The sequence below is a fragment of the Aphelocoma coerulescens genome, chromosome 3, assembly GCF_041296385.1.
Source record: "Aphelocoma coerulescens isolate FSJ_1873_10779 chromosome 3, UR_Acoe_1.0, whole genome shotgun sequence".
NCBI lineage: Eukaryota > Metazoa > Chordata > Aves > Passeriformes > Corvidae > Aphelocoma > Aphelocoma coerulescens.
Window position 1 is genome coordinate 92,665,070 of NC_091016.1, and position 22,783 is coordinate 92,687,852.

The 22,783-nt window shown below is 36.9% G+C and overlaps 1 protein-coding gene across 1 annotated transcript in view; it reads right to left on the bottom strand.

The window, feature by feature from the left end:
• MEI4 (meiotic double-stranded break formation protein 4) overlaps nt 1–22,783 on the bottom strand; it is a 73,028-nt gene that overhangs the window by 35,572 nt on the left and 14,673 nt on the right. The window contains exons 3-4 of the mRNA XM_069011292.1: nt 14,093–14,652; nt 2,402–2,533 (exon numbers count right to left, since the gene is read on the bottom strand). Coding sequence (XP_068867393.1) covers nt 2,402–2,533; nt 14,093–14,652 — 692 coding nt within the window. The remainder of the gene's footprint in view (nt 1–2,401; nt 2,534–14,092; nt 14,653–22,783) is intronic.

Consider the following 22,783-nt stretch of genomic DNA (forward strand, 5'->3'; position numbering starts at 1 on the left):
AAATGTATACACAAACCTGCAGGGCGTTGAGCTTAGCACACTTCCTACTGAAGATGTGATGGAATATAAAGCTGCATATTCTTGAATTCATGCATTTAACAAACTATTTGGAACTTAGTTCAAGTTTTAATGAGGAAATTAAAACAGAAATGTTGAGCTATCTAGATGATTCATTTAGAAAAATTAAAAGGAATTTTGGTTTTAATCCACGTCAGTGTTGAAAAACACCTTCAATTAAAAAAAATTATTACTATAAATAAGCTATTTTTTCAATTTCTGTTTTCCATCAAATGCTCAAAAGTTAATTGCAAACTAACCTGAATAAATACCTTAGATAATTCTTTATTTCTCCTATCTGCTGACAACAACAACAACAATAAAAGGAACTAACAACAAAGCAAAACAAACCTCAGGTATTTCCACACCTCTAATCATAACTACAGTTCAGAGTCTCTAATTTGATTGTTTTAAATGGGAGACCCCATTTGCAATTAACAGTGGTTTTCTTTAAGTAACAAAACCCAATTAGGATACTTGTCAGATAATTAAGTTTGATTACATGAAGAATTATCTTTCTGCAAATTCTAATTTAAGTATTTATGAAGAGTTTTTTTTAAACTGGCATTTTGTTTACTTCAAACTGATATTGTATCATTAGATTTGATTATAAAACAAGAAAAAATTATTTGGAAGTATTTTTAGAATTGTACCTACCAGAAGTCATGCTACACAAATTCAGAAACATTTAGAAGCAAATCTGTAAATCAGGCCATCAGAATTAGAGTCCTATTGTGATATACTCCCAGAATATTATCAGATGCACAATATATGAGGGTTTGTAAATGAACACAATACATCTATTTGGACTAAATGCAAGAATGCATGAACTTTAAAAACACTGAATTCACCACAAGCTAAGCAAACCAGAACTTCAGTTACTTTCCTTACATGTACTGCAGCTTTTCAAAGTCCTACAAAGTGTTTGCTACAGATTGACAGATGCCCAGCTCCTGAGGCTTTGCCAAATATGACAGCAATAAAAATAATTACAGTCTGGCAAAGGTAAGCAGTTTCATAGTAACTAGCTCAGCAAAGTGCAATGTTCAGTATGAGCTTGACACCACTGTGGAGCACTGAAAGGTTCTGTGTTGCCACTGGCAAAACCCTGAAAAGAAAGATGAGTAATTCTGTTAAACAGGTGAGATTTAATAATGTTAAAAATGAACACCTGTTTCAAACTTAAAAAAAAAAATATTGTTTTTAATTACACACTTCCCTATCCCTACAATTGTTAGAAGTCTGTTGACTTTTGGTTGCCATCAACAAGTCTTGTATGCTAACAGTGACCTAAAATAAGACACAGCTCATTGTCTAATTCTTTCAAAACTGGCATTTCCAGAATATGATTGAAACATACTAGAAATTTGTGTTGGAAATTACATATTCCCTCTCCAACAGTCCAAACTTACTACTGTATCATATCCTAGAAGGAAAAAAAATAAAGTTAAGACTGCTTGAGGAACACTTAAGTCTTTTGTTAGATTAGACCACTGCAAAATATATTGATGGTGAATGTTCTCAATATGTATCAATAAATTTATCTTCCACCAAATAAACAGTTCTCAGGACAGTGCAAATTCAAGTTGCAATCCTAAGTGAAGCTGAACACTTTGCATAAAATACATACCAACACATACAAATACATGAAAAACCTATGAAACCCCTATTTATTTCACACATCTCTTTCTCAAATGTTAAAAAACTTCCATTCTCTCTCTCTCTCTCTCCTCTATAGCTCTATAGTTTACTGGAAAAAAATTTAACTTAAGAATAAATTTTACCAACAGTTCTACTCTGATTTTTACCTCCAACTTATTGAAACAAATTAAATACAATATTATGTGTTGGATAAGTTTTGCATCATGAAAATTAATAAATTTAAATAATAATAAAGCGAAACATTAAATCTAATTTTGAAATAAAATAAAGCAGCTGACTTTCCAGTTTTGCATGAGCTAGAGAGAGAATATTGAAGCTGATTGTGTGTTCAGCTGAATACCAAAGTTGTATTGCCTGCAAAGTCAATAATTTTTACATCGTCCTAAGTGTTCTAACTAATTAGTTCAAGTGTTTTGCAAATTGTATAGTATGATCTAAAAACCTATACAGTCAATTTCTTATACAGTCTGATAATTTTACCTATCCATATGGAATTTTCTCCTACTTTATGCCTCTTGTTTTGAATCTGCTGTTTAAGGTAGTTCCTAGCATTATCTGGGTCTGTAAATCTACGTTCTATAGAATGATGCTTTTTTTTACATCTGAAGAAACAACTAAATACAGCCAAAACACTCCCCAACACCACTCTTTGGTCTTTCTCAAAAAGAAAAGATGACAGCACCTGGTGAGCCTGCAACAACTGCTCAGCAAACTGACGGACTTCCAACAGGAGAAGCGATATTAAAGAAGTTCTTAGTATGTTGTTCCTTCCCAACAAACCCAGCGTTTGTGATACAGAATGCAGTGCCTGAAACTAAAGAGAAATAACAGTAAATTTAATCTTTCAAAATGAATCTCAATCTTTTTTATCCCAAACAATTACCTTAAGTAGAAATGGGAGTTACATATAAAAATGTTAAAGAAAAACATCAAATTCAAAATTTTAGAGTTTAAAATTCTATTGATTACAGACATATGAGATCTATGAGAAACTGACATTCATCCTCAAAAGATTAACACTACAGGAAACTGTCATGTGAACAAACTCCTGCAAAAGTGTGAACTCCCCAGGATACTGGTTTTCAGCATTAGATGTCATCATGCCCATCTGCTGACAGAAATTGGTGACTACCCTGCACATACAGTTCTGTATTTCACAGCTAGACAAATGAATGAACAAATTCTTTGAAATTCAAACATGTAAGTTGAGAGCTGTATTAGGGTGTTCTTTGACTATAGTTATCAGGAAAAAACTTGATTAAATGCTAGCTGCTAGAAGACATACTGTATTTTCAAATTCAAACAATTCACTTTCATATTGTTCTTTAATAATGCATTTCTCCTGAACCACAAGAGGAGTGATGTAAACTTACATGAGAATTATGTTAGAAATTTTTTGCCACAGTTTCTTCTAATAAAAAAAAAATTAAAACTGTTGTCTTTTTTCCCTGAAATCGAAACAAATAGTTATTATGTAATGAAGCATACTGCTCTAAAAAGTACACAGGACTTTTCTGTATATAGATATATTGGAGTTCTTTCAAAGGAAAAAGAAGTAAGACACATTAAATACAATTACTACAACTTGTACTTTTATATAAATGCATACCCCCTGTAACATTAAATTCAGTAACTCTTTGTAAATGAGTATTTTTAACTGACAAAAGGATATTCTGACCCTAATTTGTATGCCTAAGAATAACTATGATGTCTTAACCACTCAAAACAGATCACTCTATCCTATTAACAATTTAGATTATACCTTCAGCCAACTCCCACGTGTATACCCACACAGACACATATATATATATATGAATAAATATACTTGCCCGCCATTTACAAGTTTGCATTGGATGAATCCTGCTGGAAAACTTTTCCAAACACACAAAAGGCAGGAAGGTGTTCCAGGAGCAGTCAGTATGATTTTATTTAGGGGAAATATTTACCTTGCCTTTACCATGGTTGTCAACACCGTCTCTTGTAAAATTGTCACTCACCAAATTTAGGGCTAGGTAGGTGGACAGAAAGGTGGACTGAAATATTTTGCTGTAAAACCCATTAATTAGGCAACTTTGCATTTACAGTTCTTGCCTGATCAGCCTGATCAGCAGTTGATGCAATGCCTATTTACCAGCCTCTTCCAGCTGAAGAGTTGGATCAGCTTGGTTATCATCCACCCAACATGAGACTCCTGTGCACAGTCATAACAATCCAACTTTAATAAAACTTTGCCCTTAACCAGCTCACTTCTGCATGTAATCCCAAAACAAATATCAAAAGAAATCTACAAAAAACACACAAGTCTTAAGTACAGAATCAAATCTGCAGGCAGAGATACAAAGTAAACTCCTCCTATTAAAGAGAATGCAATAAATTGTACACATATAGCTTTGAAAAGCTGTGTAATTAAAATCATTCATCAACATATACACCAAAGAGTCTCTAAATATGAAATGTGAATGATGAGATAAAAATAGGTTTCTGAACAATTAAAATGATATGAATGGATAATGTAATGCATGCACCTACCTGTGCTTTGAAGATATATGAATTAAAATAAGACTGTCATATACTGGAAATATATACCCTTCCAAACAAAACAATGACTCCTCTTTCTAAAAATAAAGTAGAAATTACAGTTTTGAAAGTGTCTTCCACAGTATCTACTAGAAACAAGTTTGCAACACCTGCATAGTTCTTTCTTGACAGCACCCATGTTCCAAAGGGTACAACTGCTTCAACTCAAGGTTTAAAAAATGCTTAAAAAATAGCATATTTTTCAGTAAAGTTGCCATTCATTTTTATTTCTTTTAATAAATTAAGGATAATTTAAATTAAGGATAAATTTTACAGTTCTATATTTTCAGAGCATAACATTGAGTATACTTGCTAATTTGCCTTTGGCGAGCAAGCAAACTAGGCAATCCAGAGTAGTTTTCCAATGTAACCTCTCTCAAAGATCATACTAAAACATGAATATTGCTGTTCTTGTTTAAGCTCTATTTCTTTACATGATTTTTTGACAGACAGTGAAGCAATGAAATGTTTTTGTGCAATTATTAATGCTAGCAGCTGAGATTTAACTAAAGTAGGATCTTTCACAAAATTTCCTTATCTTTTATGGTTTGGCAAGAGTTGCTGTTTTCTAGTTGGAATTTCTGAGGACTAGATAATAGGGGACTTTGAAATTTAAAGCCTGAGCTTCTACTAAGAGAAATAAATAGGTATTTTGTATTTTGTAATGCTGCCACTTAGGGTACTTGAGATATGGGTATCAACGCCACTGAAAAATCCCACTGGTGAATTTATTAATATTTAATAAATATTCTTATTAAACATGCCCTTATAATAAAAATATGTCATAGTAATATATTATAGAAAATGTATTATAATTATATTTAATAAGTATTAGTACTGATTTTTAAAATCCTGCTGATTTATTAAAGAGCTGTGATTTTACATTGCATCTTGGTGGATCTCTTATACTCCTATAAGAATATTTTAAGAAAATAAGTATATTTTAAGAAAATAAGAGACAACAAAGAAGGTTAAAATTATGCTCACAGACTGTATGCATCAAAAGCATGCAGAACACATTTATAGCATATAAACAATAAATCTGCAAATAGCAAACAGAAGTAAGACTGTTGTACAGCAATGCTCATGTATTATACTCTGGAAACATTCAAACAAAAAAAAAATCTAATAGTATATAGTTTCATTAAAGATAAAAGCGTATGTTCAGCGCTCAAATCTATCCAATGTTAAAAAGGAACAGAAATCTTTTAATCCCTTGGGCTTGTTTAATGTAGTAGATGAAATTAAACCAATGCATTTCAGGAATCCACAGGTAAAAGCAGTCAGAAAATGAGATTGTAAAAAATACACAATTAGAAACAGGAAATAATGGAGCCTGGTTCACTGTTCAGGTCCTGCATCACCTCTCCCCAGCCCTCCTCCCACACCCCGGGTTCTACTGTCTTCCCATGTTATCCAGGATACAGAGCAAGAGAGGGCAATGCTGTGACAGCAGCTGGGAAGGATGCGTGGATTGTCGACCAGGCTGCTGCCAAAATGAATATATAATGTCAATGCTTGGCTTATCTCAGGCATACTAACTTGGTCTTTCCTCCACCCAACTACAGATTTTAAAGCCTACTTGAAGGTATTATTGACCTTCCACTCCTTTCAAAGTGATTTCAAGCTGGCTATCAAAAGTTACTTGTAGAGTAAATGACTGATAACCAAAGTGGACAGCACAGTCCTGTAAGTCCTGTTTCCCAGGAAACAGCATAAAAAACTTATGAATTAGTTTTTTAGAACTCATTTATCAGCATGTTAGATTTTATTTAATAACAGATATCTAAAATTTATGAGTTTAATTCCTTCATGAGTTTCACGATTCACTACATCCTGCAACTATGATAACTGCACCTTAGTTTCTGTTTTGCTACTTTACAGTTTTTGTGCCAAGTAACAGCTCTCTTTCCCAAGCAACTGACATATTTGGCAATACAGAACAGGCAAATAATTATTACAGGTATCCTCAAATTGTGAAGTGTTATAAACAAAACTATCTTCACCTTTGATTTCACATTACCCTTGTCCACTTAGTCCAACCTGACTTCCACTCCTAATCATCAATGCCAGTTGGAAAGCTCACTTTTATACAGTGAACATTAGCTCCCCTTTTTCTTACCTTACTTCACATTGCTTCCTTTGTTAGTTGATGGTTGTCATATATCTCACTTCCTTTTACATGCCAATATTTCTTCTATCTATCAGTCTTGGGAATTGATACATATTATTTCAACTCTTTGGTCTGTAGGCCACATCTCAAGCCCTTACTCTGCCCTTACCCCTTCACAGACTCATAAAATCATAAAATGGAAAGGTTGGAAGGGATCTTAAAGATCATTTAGTCTCAATCCTCTCTGCGACAGGAAGAGACACCTCCCATTAGACCAGGTTGCTCAAGGCCTGATTTAGTCCGACCTTGAACAGAGACAGGGCTGGCTCATCTACAACTTCTCAGGGCAACCTGTTTCTGTATCTTAATGCCCTCACAGTAGAGAATTTCTTCTTAATACCTGGGCTAAATTTTCCCTCTTTCATAATCTTGTTCATGCTTTTCTCCATGCTTCTTAACCTAATGTTCTCCACAAGAACCATCAGTTGGCTTCACTGCTGCAGGCTGTCAGTATCAGGCTTGTCCCTGGCAAGCTGTGGGGTGATAGGCAAAGATTAGAGGGATGAGGTGCTAGTGAGGATCCTCTGTTGCTGACTCTGAAATGTGCTAGCTGCAGTGAAGCACACTTGCAGTCTTAGGGAGATGAGCCAGGGACTCCTGAGGTAACAGAAGGCAACAGGGAAACACCAAGCAAATGTTTCAATGAAATTAATAGGTGTTCCTCTAGGAAGGCAACACAACCGAGAGCTCAGGTGAGGTGCCTTTACACCAATGCACACAGCATGGGCAAAAACTGGAGGAGTTGGAAGTCACTGTGCTGGTAGAAAGCTGCAACCTTGTTGCCAGTACTGAAGCTCAGTGTGACAAATCCTATGACCGGAGTATGATTATTGAAGGTTAAAGAGTGTTCAGAATAAACATAGGAGGAAGGAGAAGCAGAGGGGTTGCCCTCTGCATCTAGAGCTGGATTGAATGTGGAGAGTTGTCTCTGAAGAACAACCATGAGCAGCTTGAAAGACTGTGGGCAGAAATCAGAGACTGAGGCAACAAAGGGAACCTTGTGACTGGGGTCTGCTACAGGCCCCTGATCAAGGGGAGCCTATTGACAAAGTATTTTTGCAGGAGGCATTGTGCTCACAGGCTCTTGTCATGATGGGGAACTTCAGCCCACCCAGCATCTGCTGGACAAGCTAACTTTATCCTGTAGTTCTTCCGCAATCGTAGCTTTAGTGTATGATCTGTATCAGCTGAGGCTGGCTGAGAGGGGAAGATGGACAAAATTTTCTTTCATTCATTCCTGTCTTTTTACTTCTATGATCCACTTTACTGAAGTAAATGAGGGCCAGTCAGTTTGGTGATGGCTTTAGACAGTAGTAATTTACAAGACAATGGATTTTGATTACCATTTGACTTAAACAACTCTCTACATAAGGACAACAGATTGCTGAGAGAATTTAATTCAATAATCAAGAGATTCAAACATTGACTCTTATTAGACTTAAAAATCCAGGCAACATGTTTTAATATTCATACAAATGAAGTGCTCTTCCCCTATAAAAGTAAGAATTTTTTGGCTGATGAAAAATGCACCCATGGTATTCCCCTTGCGACTCAATTAATTAGGAAAACTGAAACCTGCTTGTTTTATACTTGAAAACAACCAGTGACATGAATAACTATTTTTAAATCTTATTTGTCCCTAAGCAGGAAGGAGTCTTGTAAACTGATGAGTTAAGTACTGTCTTGGCTGTTACTGACAAAGGATACTGTAAGCTATACGCAGTTGGGGGAATTTATGGTCACCCACAACTAGCTGCAGCATTTATTAAATGCATACTGTTGTACGTATTAAAGCATCAGAGTACGTTTATGATTACTCTCTTCCAGGCAAATTCAGTCATTAATGAATCATACAAATTGTATCCTAGATAAGAAAAGATTCAAAACCACGGTTCTGATGAATGTGTGCTGTTTCAACTGCACAAGCACACATACACATTTCATTATGTAATTGCCACTGAGATTTAAACATTTCTCTTTCTGCTTTTCATTGTATTACTTTTCAAATTGTTATTTTCATGAAGAATTGTGAATTCCTTCTTGCACAAATATCCAGTAAAGGCATTAAACTACTACTCAGAACTTCTGCATTTGCTTTTCTGTTAAATACATCAATAGTAATATTTTGAGCACTGGCAAAATTTTACATAAAGGCATTCAGATGAAACATGAGAGAAAAAATTAAAATGGGCAGTAAAGTCCCAAACCGGATAAGAGAAGTTCCTAAAACTATGTTGATGTCTCAATGTCCCTCCAGATTCTGTTAGTGCTAATAACTTCAAAACAACTACCCTGAAGGTAGCCAATTTCTGAAAGAGAAAAAGGCTATGAAAAAATGAAGGAAATATCACATAACCTTTATGTGTGTGTGTGTTGTTTGACTGGAGTGGCAATTCATGACTTAACAGCATCTTCGAAGTCAGTATTGATGTTTAAACATAGCATGAGAAGAAGCAAGCAACAACAGACCACTGAAACACATCTCTCTTCCTTCTAGGTCTTGTTTGAAAGAGACTATGAGTGAGATGGGCCAGAGAGATGAGATATTCTTTGAACAGGAGCCCAACCCAGCCCAACTTCAGAAGCCTAAAAGTAGGGTCTTTGTGTTTTGGTTAACTCCTTAAAACATGAGGTCCAAGAGAAAGACATAGACCTGTGTAAAAAAACCCAGGGTGAAGGCCAGGATCTTTTGGCCCATAACTGATGCACTAGCCATGCTCTGAAATACAGTATCAACTGCACCTAAAAGAAGTACGATCAGTGAACTGAACTGTCTACAGTGCTGACAAACTACTGTGACACCACTAAGGATCACACCACAGAAATCCTACGTAATGCAGCACTCTGTGATATATTGGGCCATGACAGCTTTGAACACAACTGAACTGCACTAAAAAAGGCCAAAGATAAATCTATTTTTCTTCTATCCCCAAAGTAATAAACAAGACTCTGGATTCCTTAACAATAACAGTTTTGAAGTTTCACACAGCTGTATATACAAGAGATGTAAATATGACACATATAAAGTATCTTTCTGTTAGACAGATTTGACTTATAAAACTAATTCCATATATTATGGACCTACAGCCAGCCCAGATACACCACAGCAGGCTTCCAGGCAGGCTCCAGGATGTCATCTCTGAAGTGCCCTAGAGCCATGAGCTGTTCAAAACCTTCACCAGAAATATGAAACACATATGCTACCCTAAACAGCACAGGGAGCTGGGAATCCCCAGTGCCTCCAACTGTTGCATTCTTCTAGTATAGGAGAAATTACCCTGTTTCAACACATTCTGGACAACAGATACAAACTTCAACAGAACAGGCACATTTCAGTGCCAGTGAGTGAGTGATGCAACTAGGAGCAGGAGAAAGGCACATTTGCTATGTCTCTGTGGAGGTGGATGGAGACAACCGTTGTTGAATCCCAAACAGGTAGATTAAGCAAAAAATAATGTTCCAGTGCTTCCTTTGTGAAGTTTCTACTCCACTGTTTCTACTCCAGTTTTAAGGTTCTTAGAAATGCCTCTGCCTGAATTAAGGTGCAAACGAGACCATATGCCAGTGACAATAGTAAGGGGTTTATTTGATGGTAAATATGAGAGAGAGAGAGAAAGAAAGAAGTAGAAAATAGGTGGGGGGGACAGAAAGAGTGACAGGGACAGAATAAGGAAAATATCACCACTCCGTGGATCCCAAGATGTCCCGCTGATCCTCTCCAGCTGGTCTTCTTGGTGGTGAAGGTCCCCCTGGGAGGCACAGAGTCCGATGGGTTTATATGCTCAGGCTGGGTGGGCATGTCCGGCCATGGCCCCCTGGAGGGGGGGTCAGTCTCTCACAGCAGACTCTGGGTCTGTTGCACCATGTGCAGTCCTGTGGGGCCAAGCCTCTCATGTGAAAGTCCTGTGGATGTGCCCTGTGGGGTTGGGGGTTCCACAGCTGGGCCAGTTTGTGTAATGGAGGATGGGTGTTTATTGCCTCTCACCAGAGGTTACACCATGCACCCAAAACCTCCTCCTCCCCCTCGGTTGGGAGGAGTCTGTGTAAACCTGGCTTCTGTGAGCTGTGCTCTCCCCCAACCCCAAACTCAACCGGGGGTAGTTGCAGCAGGTGGCTTTGGCCGTTTGTGGATGCACACCTTTCCCTCAGCCTGAGGTGACTGAACAATGTGTTTCCCTTTATCTAATCAACAGTTTGACTTTCAGTTCAAAGTCCCACTCTTCAGGGACGCTTCTTCGGTTGTAGCTTCTTTATAACGAGCAAAACTTTATATCAATGTTTGAGGCATGGACTATTTTCAGTCTCTGACAACTGGGGCTGTAATCACAGACCATAGCTGTGATTGTGACTGGGGTTTTCCATGCAAAATGTTTTCCCATGTTTTGTCAGGCAGTAGAGTCCATTTGAAAGCCAGAGCCGGCAGCTCTGCCAACTGAATACAATCTCACAGAGTTTTATAATACACTTTGGTCTGTTTGAAAGTGGGACTTACAAGGAACCTACCTAAATACAATAGTGGTTCTGCTGACACAGCAGAGTGTGTCAGTGGAGTGACAACAGAAATGAACAATTTGCACATTGAAAGGCAATACGCACCCCTACAAACCCCCAAAGGTCTCAGTGCTAAGGACTCAAAAACTGGTGATGATCAAAGTGCTTACTCCGTAGATCAGCAGTGACTGTCACACATTTTGCAGCATGAAAGCAACAGCTCATCTGTACCAGAGTTACATACAGGATCCTCACAAGCTTTTCTGTGGCAGCCATACAGGAATGCAAGATCATGCCAGCAGAAGGTGCAAAGTCAGGCCCTTGCACAGATGGTTGAACCTCTGAACATTCATGCTTCACCCTTAGCAGCTGTGACTTGAGGCTCCATTTTTCAGACATTTCCAGAAGGTTTATTCCAAAGGATTGTGTGTCTAACAACTGCATGCATACTTCTGAGCTGCTCTCGAAACATGGGGGGGAAAGGAGAAAATTTAAAAAAGGAAAATTCAAGAGGCTACTTTTAATTTTTTGATATAACTAATTCAATATTCCAAGTAAAATTACCTTTTATTTTCTGTCACATACCTTAATTGACAGACTTACTTTTTTTTCCTTTTGACACCTATGTAAATTTGGAGTTTCAGATCAAATTCTATCCAAAGTGCACAGCTTTAGGCAACTGAATCCAGGAAAAAATTTCTGAGTACATGTCTTTGCTGGCTCTTACAGCTTCCAATGCTTTATAATTATAAATATTTCAAACAATAGGACTCAACAGTTACAGCAAGTAATTCTGCTGCTGTTTTTCTTCCTTTACATCTAAGGATTCCTTTTCCAATTCTCAAAAATTATTTAAAGTTAGTTAACTTGCTCTGAAAAATGCTGAGATTGCTTTTGAAAATGTAATTAATTGATTAAGTGTAATCCACAGCACTTCTCTCTGTTAGCTTTTTGAAGGTGTTTCTCACAGCCGTTTGTCCTTGAAAGTTCCTGACAGTTTTAATGGTGAGGATGGTAAAGGGAAAGCTGTGTCAAATACTATATTGCTGCATCAATGGCTGTCTATACAAATGCTTTTTGACAGTAAAGTTAGATACAACAGAATTCTTAATATTTTTATGCTGGAGGGATTTAAGCATTTTCCTGGAACTGAATTTCATACAGTTTGTGACTCTTTTCAGAAATTAGCCTTGTAAGTAATGGTAATTTTTTTTTAAACCTTGATATTTCAATCACCACCTGTATAAAGTGATCCTGGGAGATATCTGGTACACAGCACATAAAGAATTAGTTATGCAATTTACACTACTAATTCTGAATGCTACATGTTTATTTCCATTTTCAATTCAGTTTAAAGAAAACCAATCCTCTAATCTGGAAACCTCCAAGATTATCCCTTAGTAATAGGCTTATATGATTTTTAAACTCTTTTAATCTGTTTGACTAAAGCAATGGCTGCCAATAGTAATGACTGTTAAGTCAATATTTTGGTGGAAGCAAGATACAACACATCTCATAAAAAGCCATCTGTTTTAGTGAAGTTATTCAGAGAAAATATGCCACTTTCAAATTATGTGGACATACTTCACCTCTCCTGAATGATTCATAAAAACATTTTGCAGACCTGAAACATCCCTGATCTATCAGAGTATTTTCTCCCATTTAAGATGTGACACTGTTCACTTAAACTTTGCCAGATTCCTCCAATCAACATAAAATCCCTCTCTGGATAATGTCTGGATTGCTCTTCCACAATTAACCTTACTTCAATTATTTACTGACTTCCCATTCAGGCAGAGGATGGGAAACAGTGGAAACACAGGACAGCATCAACTATAAAAAAGTCCTTAATGAAGGACTGTTCAAACTTTTTGTTTTGTATCCAGTGATCACACACACACACACAAAATGAATCACACCTGTATAACTCCATTCCTATCGCCACACAAATGGAATGTATCGTCACATCCTTTCAAAACACTGACCAGGGACACCTCTAATTAAAAACTAAGTCTTGTACCATGGTGACGCTAAACTGGAAATGTTTCTGGTATTAGAAACACAAGTCCTGGAAAGATTTCCATCTGAATGCTTTCTAACCAAAATACAGGTACATCCTTTCCATCCAACACTCTCTTAATTTGGTAATAATATTTGTTTCATGTTCATGTTCTGGGGTAAACAATACACAGTGAGTGGGATTCATTTTAAATTAAGACAAATGAGTACATCCATCCACGAGCATAGCAGATGTTCTGGCTCTCATTTTGCTAAAGGCAACTTTAGAATTTACCCTAAAATAGAGACCTAGTACCCAGTGAGCATTCTTTAGGCTCCAAGGATTACAGGGACAAGATCTTCATTTGCTCTAATGGTAGTGTAGTTGCCTACATGGGGACACTAGATTGGTATGTCTGTGTCAAACAATACCACCATTGTGTCTGTTCCAAGTTAACTCTAAAAGCCAGAATGAAAACTAAAAATCCTAAAACAGGCAATGAAATTCATTACCTGTAGGGCATCTTGTGAGGACAGACCAGTGATATTTCAGTTGAATGAGGAAATTAACAAGATGATACATGGAACAACACACACTGATGAATACAAACAAAATGCAATTCAATCCTATTTGTTGTTTGTCATGGGGACATATTATTTTTGAACTCTTCACTCATTTGCTTATATATTTTCAAAACACAATTTGCAAGTATTAGAGAAAGATGGATATCTGAAGCAAATTAACTATTTTATCTAGATGCTCAAGAAAGATTAAAAAACTGTATATTAATTACATATGAATGAATATCTACAGTATATCGTCATAAAGCAAGAGAAACAATGTGGTTTTCCCTCATATTTTCTATAAAGTTGCTTTAAACTGCATTTTTATCAGTTGTTTAAAGGTCCTGTACTTGGGAATAGGCCAGAACTTCTTGCAAGCATGAGCAAGAACTTTTTCAAGTGCTTCAGAGCATTTATTGTCCATATTGCAGAAAAGAACAATCACAAAAATCTCTGAGTAGTACTCTTCAAAATATAAGACAAACTTGTATTTTAAAAGTGCCTAAAACCAGGAGAATATTACAGCATATGGAAGTGGGATATGAAAGATAGAAAACGTTTCAAACTTACCCTATTGACACTCCTATTTCTTAAGATAATTTGAATTAGATTTTTCTTAAATTCTTCCATCTTCTTGAAACACTTCTTCAAAACATGATTAGATAATTTAGTATCAGTTATTAAACTGATCAAAACAGAAACTCCTTCAGTAAGGAAACTTGGAGATGGGAATTTAGGACTTTTGTAAAAAACAGTCAGTCCATCAAGCAGCTGAGACACTGAATTCCATATGGTGAAAGAATCATTCTCAAGCTCTGAGAAGTCTGCTTGAAGAATTCCTCCTTCTGACAGTTTTCTTATTTCAAGCAAACATTGCAAAAACTGCACTGGAGCAGTCAGAGATTGCTCTTTGCTACTACGGCAAAGGTTCAGCGGGGGAACTCTTTCCAACCAATGTTTAGAAGTGTTGACATTATGCTCAGATTGGTGAAAATCTGAAGCCATGCCTAAAGAATCAAATGCAGAGTCATTACAGACATCACATCCAGAGTCTTCTAGCTGGCTTGAGTAACTTGTAGGGTTTATAGATTCCCGACCCAGAAGAGTTTCAGCAGACGTATCCTGTTTTCCTGAAATGCAAACATGACAGTTACATTTGTGCAATGCTTAAACACATGCTTATTGAAAGTGCCATAGATACTTTCTCCTTTTTGCTTCCATGCAAAAATCACGTAATACATGTCTATGTTGTCTCCCCAAGAACTTCCCATGACTAGAATTTAGCTGTGGAAGAACGTATTTTTAAATTAAAGTAAAAAGTTTCAGAAATTAATGTCTATTTGTGAACAAGATGTTTTATGCTCATAGTAATATGAACAGCAATTTTCAGTTTAAAATTGTCAGAAATTTTCAGTTTTCCTATATTTAATTTAAGTAGACATAAACCAAACAATTTAAGTGAATATCTATACTCCCATTAATTTACAGGGAACAAAATGCATGTAAATTCCTGGTCTTCCAAACATTTTCACTGCTTTATTCTCAAAAACTCCGACTGCTATTAAGAGGCAGTGAAAGTCTGTTCCTATAACTGCATCAAATAAAATATTCTTTTTTATGTGTGCTCTTTCTCCCCAGTCAGGTAAGAAATTCTAACAGTCAAAGTTGAACAGAACATTAGATTTGATTTTTTCATTATTTAACAAAGAGAAACATTCAGAATCAAAAGCTTCTTCAGTCATCACCTATCTCATACCATCTTCTTCAAAGACACACAAACTACATTACAAGAGGTATGCAGTACATTCACACCAATAAATTACTTTCGTGTGCTACTGTAGGATCTCTTTCATCCCATTTCACAAATTAAATACATTTAAGGCAATGCCTCTCGACATAAATTCAGCTCCAGGTGACAAAAGACACCTGTTCTACATGCTACTTATGCCAAAAGATCACCGTCAAAACAAGCCAGAAAAGTGAAGTGGAAGACCAACACAGGTAAACATCTCAGTGCCACAAGGCAAGGCTAGAACCCCATCTGACCAACTCCTGGCTCAGCCCTGCTTACTGGGACAGAGTCACAAACTGCTTCCCCTCTCACTCTTAGAAAACATGCCTACACTGTTCACATTTTCCACAAGAATCCAAAGCAGTACCATACTCCTCTGCTTTTGTATTCTTAAATTAATTTTAAAAAATTATAGATGGTTTTGCCAGGAAATAAATGTTGTATTTCATAGAAATTTAAAAAAAGCATTTTTAACACAGAGAACATCCCTAGGCAGCAACTTACAGTATTCCGTATGTTAATAAAACACTACTCAAAAATTTCAATACAGACTTCATTAAATTCACAATTTCAAATTAAATTCTGACCATTAGTTCAGTCTCTGAAAACATACCAGTACCAATGAGAGTACTATTACTGAGATCAAACCTGGAAATGTGGTTTATTTATTTATTGTTGAGTTTCACATCTTTAACATTCAGACATATTTGAAATTGTACAGTATTGGTACCAACTGACTCAAAATGAGAGGTCTAACTGTAGGAAAATCAACTTCCATTTCCAGGAGGTAGAAAAAGCTGGACATTTAAGGCCAGCCTAGCATTTTAAAGATTAACACTGTTTCCAAACGCCCTGCATATCCAAACTTGGAAAGCAAGAAAAGAAGCAAAGCACACTTCCCATGGTCTGACTAACAAGAACAGGCATCCATTTTCCATGTCTTCTCTCCCTAGGATTTTGAGCAAAACACATTTCAGAAGAAAAAAAATGAAAGCTGTTTTTGGTTCCATTTAAGGAAAATAAGCTTCCCTTCCAGGGAATCCATCTACAGGAGTTCTGCTATGTGGGTATTTTGTTCCTGTTCTTAATCCCATGAAAACATGAAAATTGCTCATGAGGATTTAATATCAGAAGTCAGAAGTAGCAAAGCAAGAACTATGTGCAAAAACCCCATATGTATGTTTGCTGATTCTCTTGTGGAAGTAAAAAAAAAAAAACAAAACAAAACCAAAAACAGAAGAGGTGAAAGAAAGGGAAAGAAAAGAGAAGAAAAAAGGAAGAATAGTACAGCAATATCCATAGAAGCCAAACTTAAGATGTTCCCAAATAAAAGAGGTAGGGTATTCAATGAAACACTCCTTCTAGTATGAGACAATGTTGCATTTATGGTTGGATTGCTATTCATTGCAATATCAAACTCCTGCTCCATGACGAGTGTCCGGAAAACCCTGTTACAGTAAGTCCCCAATAGCAGTATATTTCCATCTAAATGAGTAATTCCATCTAAAATACTTAAAATTGTTAAGCCATTTACATGTTCCAGGCATTTGGGGAGGAGGTAGCAGTTATCTTGTAAAAAAAAAACAACAAAAAAACCACCAGGAAATACTCATTATTTCCCTCAGAATGTCTAGAAATAGCCTGTAATTTATTTCTTGAAAGAAGCTAAACTCATCACTTTGTACTTACCTACTATTTAAATGAGAAAGCAGTCTTGATGTTCACACCATGTGGTTATCAAGTACAAAAATAAAAAAATAAAAGCAATGGCCTTTAAAATAAGCCTGCCTGAGACTAACAAGAATCTGTAAATAGTAATTTCAAGAACATTTGACTATAAGTGTATTGGAACAAGAAATATGAAAATTTAGTGTGTGTGATAAAGTGACCACAAATTTACACCACCATAAGTAATGAAATATCTGGTCATCAACAATTTTACAGTCTCCTTAAATTTGTCACACCAAATTCAGGAAATATTTAAATTCTTAACTCCTATTTAGGACTTTAGCTCCTTACTAAATTAAGATCCGGAGATGAAAAACAAAGCAAGATCCTGAGCCCCAAACAAAGCGAGATGTACCACAGAGTCTTGGGGCACAAAGGCTGAAGAACTCACATGCTTCTACACATATCCACTACTGCAGAAAGAGTATGGCCTGAAAATCAGAAGCCACTCAAGGGATGAGGGAGTGACTTACATACTGAGCAGCATGTCAGCAAGGTGTGCAGGCACTAGAACTCAGATGTACATACCGGTGTGGGACCATAAAACAGAGGTTTTCATCAGGGCAGTGAGATGGCAATGTGCCCCATGATTAGAGAAGGGGGAGTCTTCAGCTAGTTCTGAGGAAGCAGAGCTCTAGAAAACACCAAAGGCAATTCAATGTCCCACATTCATTCTCTCCCTACCCAATGTGGAGTAAAAGAGGCAGCTTGTATAAGATCCATGCAGCAGGAGCAGGGGTGGTGGAAGATGCTTCCTTAAGACACTCAGCTAGTGGCTGCCACAGACTGGAGCACATTTGAGTGAGAAAGGCCAAATGCTACATGTAGTTCAAAATTTAAAAACTGAAGAAGGGTCCTCAACTGATGAAATTGCTGTGAAATGGTAAAATGATCTTCAAGTCTTTTGAAAAACTTAATCTACCTGCAGTTCCACCACCAACAGGGACTGCAGAACAGAAAACAGGCTTGAAGGTGGCAGAGGTAAGAAATAAAGTGAAGAGGTGACCTGAGTTCTGCAAAGAAAAAATTACTTCAGTTTCAAGCATTAAACTTTGTTTATATTCTCTCATTTCCTGAGCAGACACATGGATTATCACTTGAAAATAAAAAACAGTGACATCAGACAAGTAAAGTTCTCTTAAAACTCAGTTACAATTGATACTCTCAGTTCCACTTCTAAAAGAAAAAACAAGAGACAATTAAAAATGAGACATTCTTAGAAATCTCTTTGATGATACTGCATTCTGCTTTCCATGTAGGTGTTCAGTCAATAACCTCTAAAAGGAAATTAAAAATGTAAGTGAAATTATGTCCACGTCTACATTTTTCAGGACTCTGTTATTCGTCATTTAATTTTCATTGATTGGTTTGTTTGAAGTGCACTTTCCATGAACAATGAATCAAGTTTATTCTCTTATTTCAAAACCCATATGTTTTCTTTGCCTTTCTTTCATGTGTGACTGTCTCTATTCTGCTGCTTTCATTACTAACCAAGCTGACTGGCCGAGGAAAAAAAAACTCTCCCCTGCTTATGAACTACTAGGTGTTTAACACCTCATTGTTGTCCCGACCTGGAACCAAGCCAAACTTCTATTTTCATTATTCCAAAATAATAATGCCAAAGTATTATAAAGATTCTAGAATTCTCAAAAAAAAGAAGTTTTAGAAGCTTTGTACTCCACACTTGGCTTCTGCATCTCCATGGGGGTTTTTTTGTAACTGGCTTGGAAAAGAAAGGTCCTCTGTTTAAATGCAAGGTGCTTTTTTATGCTTTTTCATTCTAAAGGTGCATGCTGACATATTTTATCCCATTTAGGGATAATTTCACAGAAATGAATATAGGACTGAGTATCTAAAATTCTCGAATTGTTCAATGCTAGGTTAATATGATTCTCTAAAGGCTTAGAAGTATATACTTCAATTTGTTAGGGATTTTGCTTAAATAGAGCATCTAAATGTTTAGAATTCAGTAAGAACTGAGAAGGTTTTTGAGGATTGAAACACTCATTTTTAAGGGATCTCTGTAGATGACAGCACAAATCTTCTGTAGTTCGAGTCAAATAAAGAATACTTGCAGTAAAGATATTAAATGATAAATAATCAGGTATCACACATATGGATTTGGCTCTGTTAATGCTCATCAAGCAGCTTTGACAACAAAAAATCTGACAAGCTTTACAATATTGACCATCTCAATGACGTGACTGAAATTTGAGTTCTAAGCCAGATAGGCGACATTTCAAAATACGAAATGAATTAATGTATGGTACCTCTGAAGGCTACCTCACTGAACTGGTTGTACTGAATTGGAAGCATTATGTCTTATTAAAAATGCTCTGCATTATGAAACAAACTGAGCTTTGCTGAGAGACAGGACATAGCAGCCAATGAAGACCGCAATGATCTGGATGCAACTTAATGAGATGAAGGCTGAAATGAGGTGGACTCCTTAGCAAGTCAGCTAAAGTGTGCCTTCCTAAAAACATCGCTTTTCTTGAATACAACATGGTATAAATACTTGGCTTCTCTGTTTATATATCCAGAAGGACACAAACAAAGATCTGCTTGAGGAACTAGATTCTAAGGTTAAGGTTGCCCAAAGGGGTTGTGGAATCTCCATCCTCAGAGATACTCAGAAGCTGTCTGGACACGATTCTGCACAACTGGCTCTAGGTGTCCATGCTTGACAAGAGGCTTGGACAGGATGATCTTTGGTAGTCCCTTCCAGTCTCAGCCATTCTGTGATTCTGTATTTCCAGGGAAAACATTGACTGATCCTTATTTTCCCACAGCAGACTTAAAGGCAAAAGGATCCCAACTGCCATGGCCACACTTCTTAACCTGTTTTTACCATATACATTCAGTTTTCCCCAAAACTATCATTCTGTTACCCAGAAGAAAAGAAATTAATCTACACTAAATTATGAATCCCACTTGCTTTTATGAACCTTATTCCTAACAATCACTATCCATCTTATAATGAATTATTAAAATAATAACAAGCCTCTTCTCTTGCTGGGAAAACTGGGTTGGTTTTGCCTCTGAATGGGTTCCTTACACAGAAATCTGGAAAGAAAAGGATGCTTCTTGGGTCCCTTTGCCCCAAGTATGTGCTTAGAACAGCTGTAGCAATGCCACCAGATAAGACAGGCAGCACCTGCTTTCAAACGGAGAAAGTTTCCACAACCAAAACAGACCTGTTATCCATGGAAGGACCAGTATTCCGAGATTTCAGTGAATCATTACATTCCAGCTGGTGCTTTTCCAGATTGCAAATTAACTTATTTAATTATCCTGAAAAGGCCTCAGCTTTCATAAAGTTCCCCATTGTGTCAATACAATTACGGAGAACAGATTTATCTCATCATCATATTCCAAGAGCCATATTCCTATAAATCTGTGCTAAACACAATTTAACTTCATTTTTGCCATCTCACATATCTGCTCTCATTTCTTTGCTCTCCTCATAAAAACATAAAATACTTCTGAGGTTGTGAGACATTCCTTGCCATGCTGCCTACTTGCACTATTGCCACTGGTAGAAGCATGGGAGTACACCAGTACACTTAAGATGTCAAATGACATTTCAGAAGTACTGTCTGTCTGACATCCCCATGCTTTAGAGAAAAAAATGTTGAGATGACACACTGGGCTGCCCTTATGGATCTGTATGGAGAGAAAGACGCCTATTTTTAATTGGGGGGGTGGGGAGGCAAGAAATAGGGAGGTAGAATGTCTTCATGCAGAAACATCACATCCCTAAGCACCCAACAAAAAATCAAAACTGTTTTCCATGGCAACATCAAATTAAGAGTTAACTGCTGCCCAATGAAGAATCCTCTCACCTTAGAAAAAGGAAGATAGAAAAAGAAAGAAGTAAACTATACCCCTCAGAAACTGACAGCTCCTCTGCAATTGTCATGCTTTTGTACTCCTTCAAATACCAGAGGGGGAAGTGATGAAGCAATCTGTAACAGCAGCTCACTTGAACACACCAACCTGAAAAAATAGCTTTTCCTTAAACACACCACGATAACTTGGAAATTCTACTCTATAGTCCTCTACCCTATTGCCACGTTATAGGAACTAAAATTGTTGCTAAGTGCTATTCACAACAGATTTCACACTATTTAATCTACCTTCTGGGGAGGGAAATAATTTCTCCTAATAGACTAATGTGTTTGTATCATTACTATTCAGTCAGATGTGGACTGCTGTTATCTCCACTAACAAGGAAGACTCCTTTATGAGGCTGCAGATAACATATCCACTGAGGAAATCTTCATGTTTTGGTCTGACCTTTCTGAATTCATCTGATTGGTTTCTCTTTGAAAATGAGCTTAAAAAAATCTATTATCAATTATGTTCTCTCACCACTCCTTTTAATGTAAGGAGGTAGAGGAAACATCACAAGTACACTATTTAAGTCATGATGGAGAGCTTTGCCCTTTCAGAAGTTTGAAATCCAGTTACTCAGAAAATATTTTGACTGGCCACTGTTCCTGCCATTATCAGAGCAGGATTTACCTGATCCTATCTTTGCCTGTCGAGGAAATCCTGGGGTATAACATGAGCACCCAGAGTTTCTGCCTCTCCATTTTGAGCAAGAAATTCCCAAGCCATGACTTACAGGGAAGTGGAAAGAGAAGAGAAGGCTGAATTCTGTGGCCCAAACCAAGGCTGCTGGTAAACAGTAGTTCTGTATTAGTTATTATCAGTTTTACTTCAGCTGTTGAACTGGCTGGTTCCAGTTCTATAAGCTCCCAGAGAGAAGAAATGAGACTGAAGTGTCTTCATGCACACTAATCTACAAAGGAATTTATTCCTTTTTTTCCACATGTACAACTAAATTCCTTAAGAACCACAACAAGTTAGGGAGTGAAGCAGGAGATACAAAATTCTTTTTTTTCCTCTGGGTCTTATTCCTCAAAGAGATACAAGCTGCTTCTTTGACACAGAGAATAGAATTTAGAGGACAGTATCCTGAAAGGTGAAACATAGCCTCAGCATACAGTTAAAAAGCAGACATTCACGTTAATCACATTCCCCCTCAGAGTTCAGCATTTCCCTAAACACACAGACACACTGTGGTAGGGTGGCTGGCAGACGTGCTACTGTGGAGGTTAGGAACAGGAGAGAACTCCAGGGCATGGCAGAAGAAGTTCTACTGTAAATGATCTGTAAAAGGAAGATTAACCTAATTCTAAAAAGGTGCGGTGTGGAGAGAATCTGGTTTTTATTTTAATTAGAGGAGCAAGCAGCTCAGTAAATTCCTACCCACCGCGTAAGAGGCGAGTAACTTGAACCAAGTTTGAAGGTGAAGCTAAGGAAGAGAGAACACATACTTGATACATGTTTTGCTAAACATATACCCTGGACAATCGATTTGGAACCTTCAAGAGTATCAGCCTGAAGCAACCAAGGCAATAAACATCTATCCTCTAAACTGTCATTCCTAAAATACGCGCTTGGCCAAAAAAGGGTAGAGTACTGCATTTATGCCTTCTTGGACTGAAGTAACAGCTGCAGGCTTTTCAGAGCCCTTTAACACAGCTTGCCAAGAAACAATATGATCATTGATTTTATGAGTTGATAACAGGGAAGGAATTTGTCTCAGAGGACAGGTGCTTAAATCCATTAATCTATCAATTCATCGATGCTTTTTAAGACCCTTTATCTTTTCATGTTGCTCCAAAGCAAAGTGACAACAGAATGCTCAAGTATTTTATATGCTTATTCTT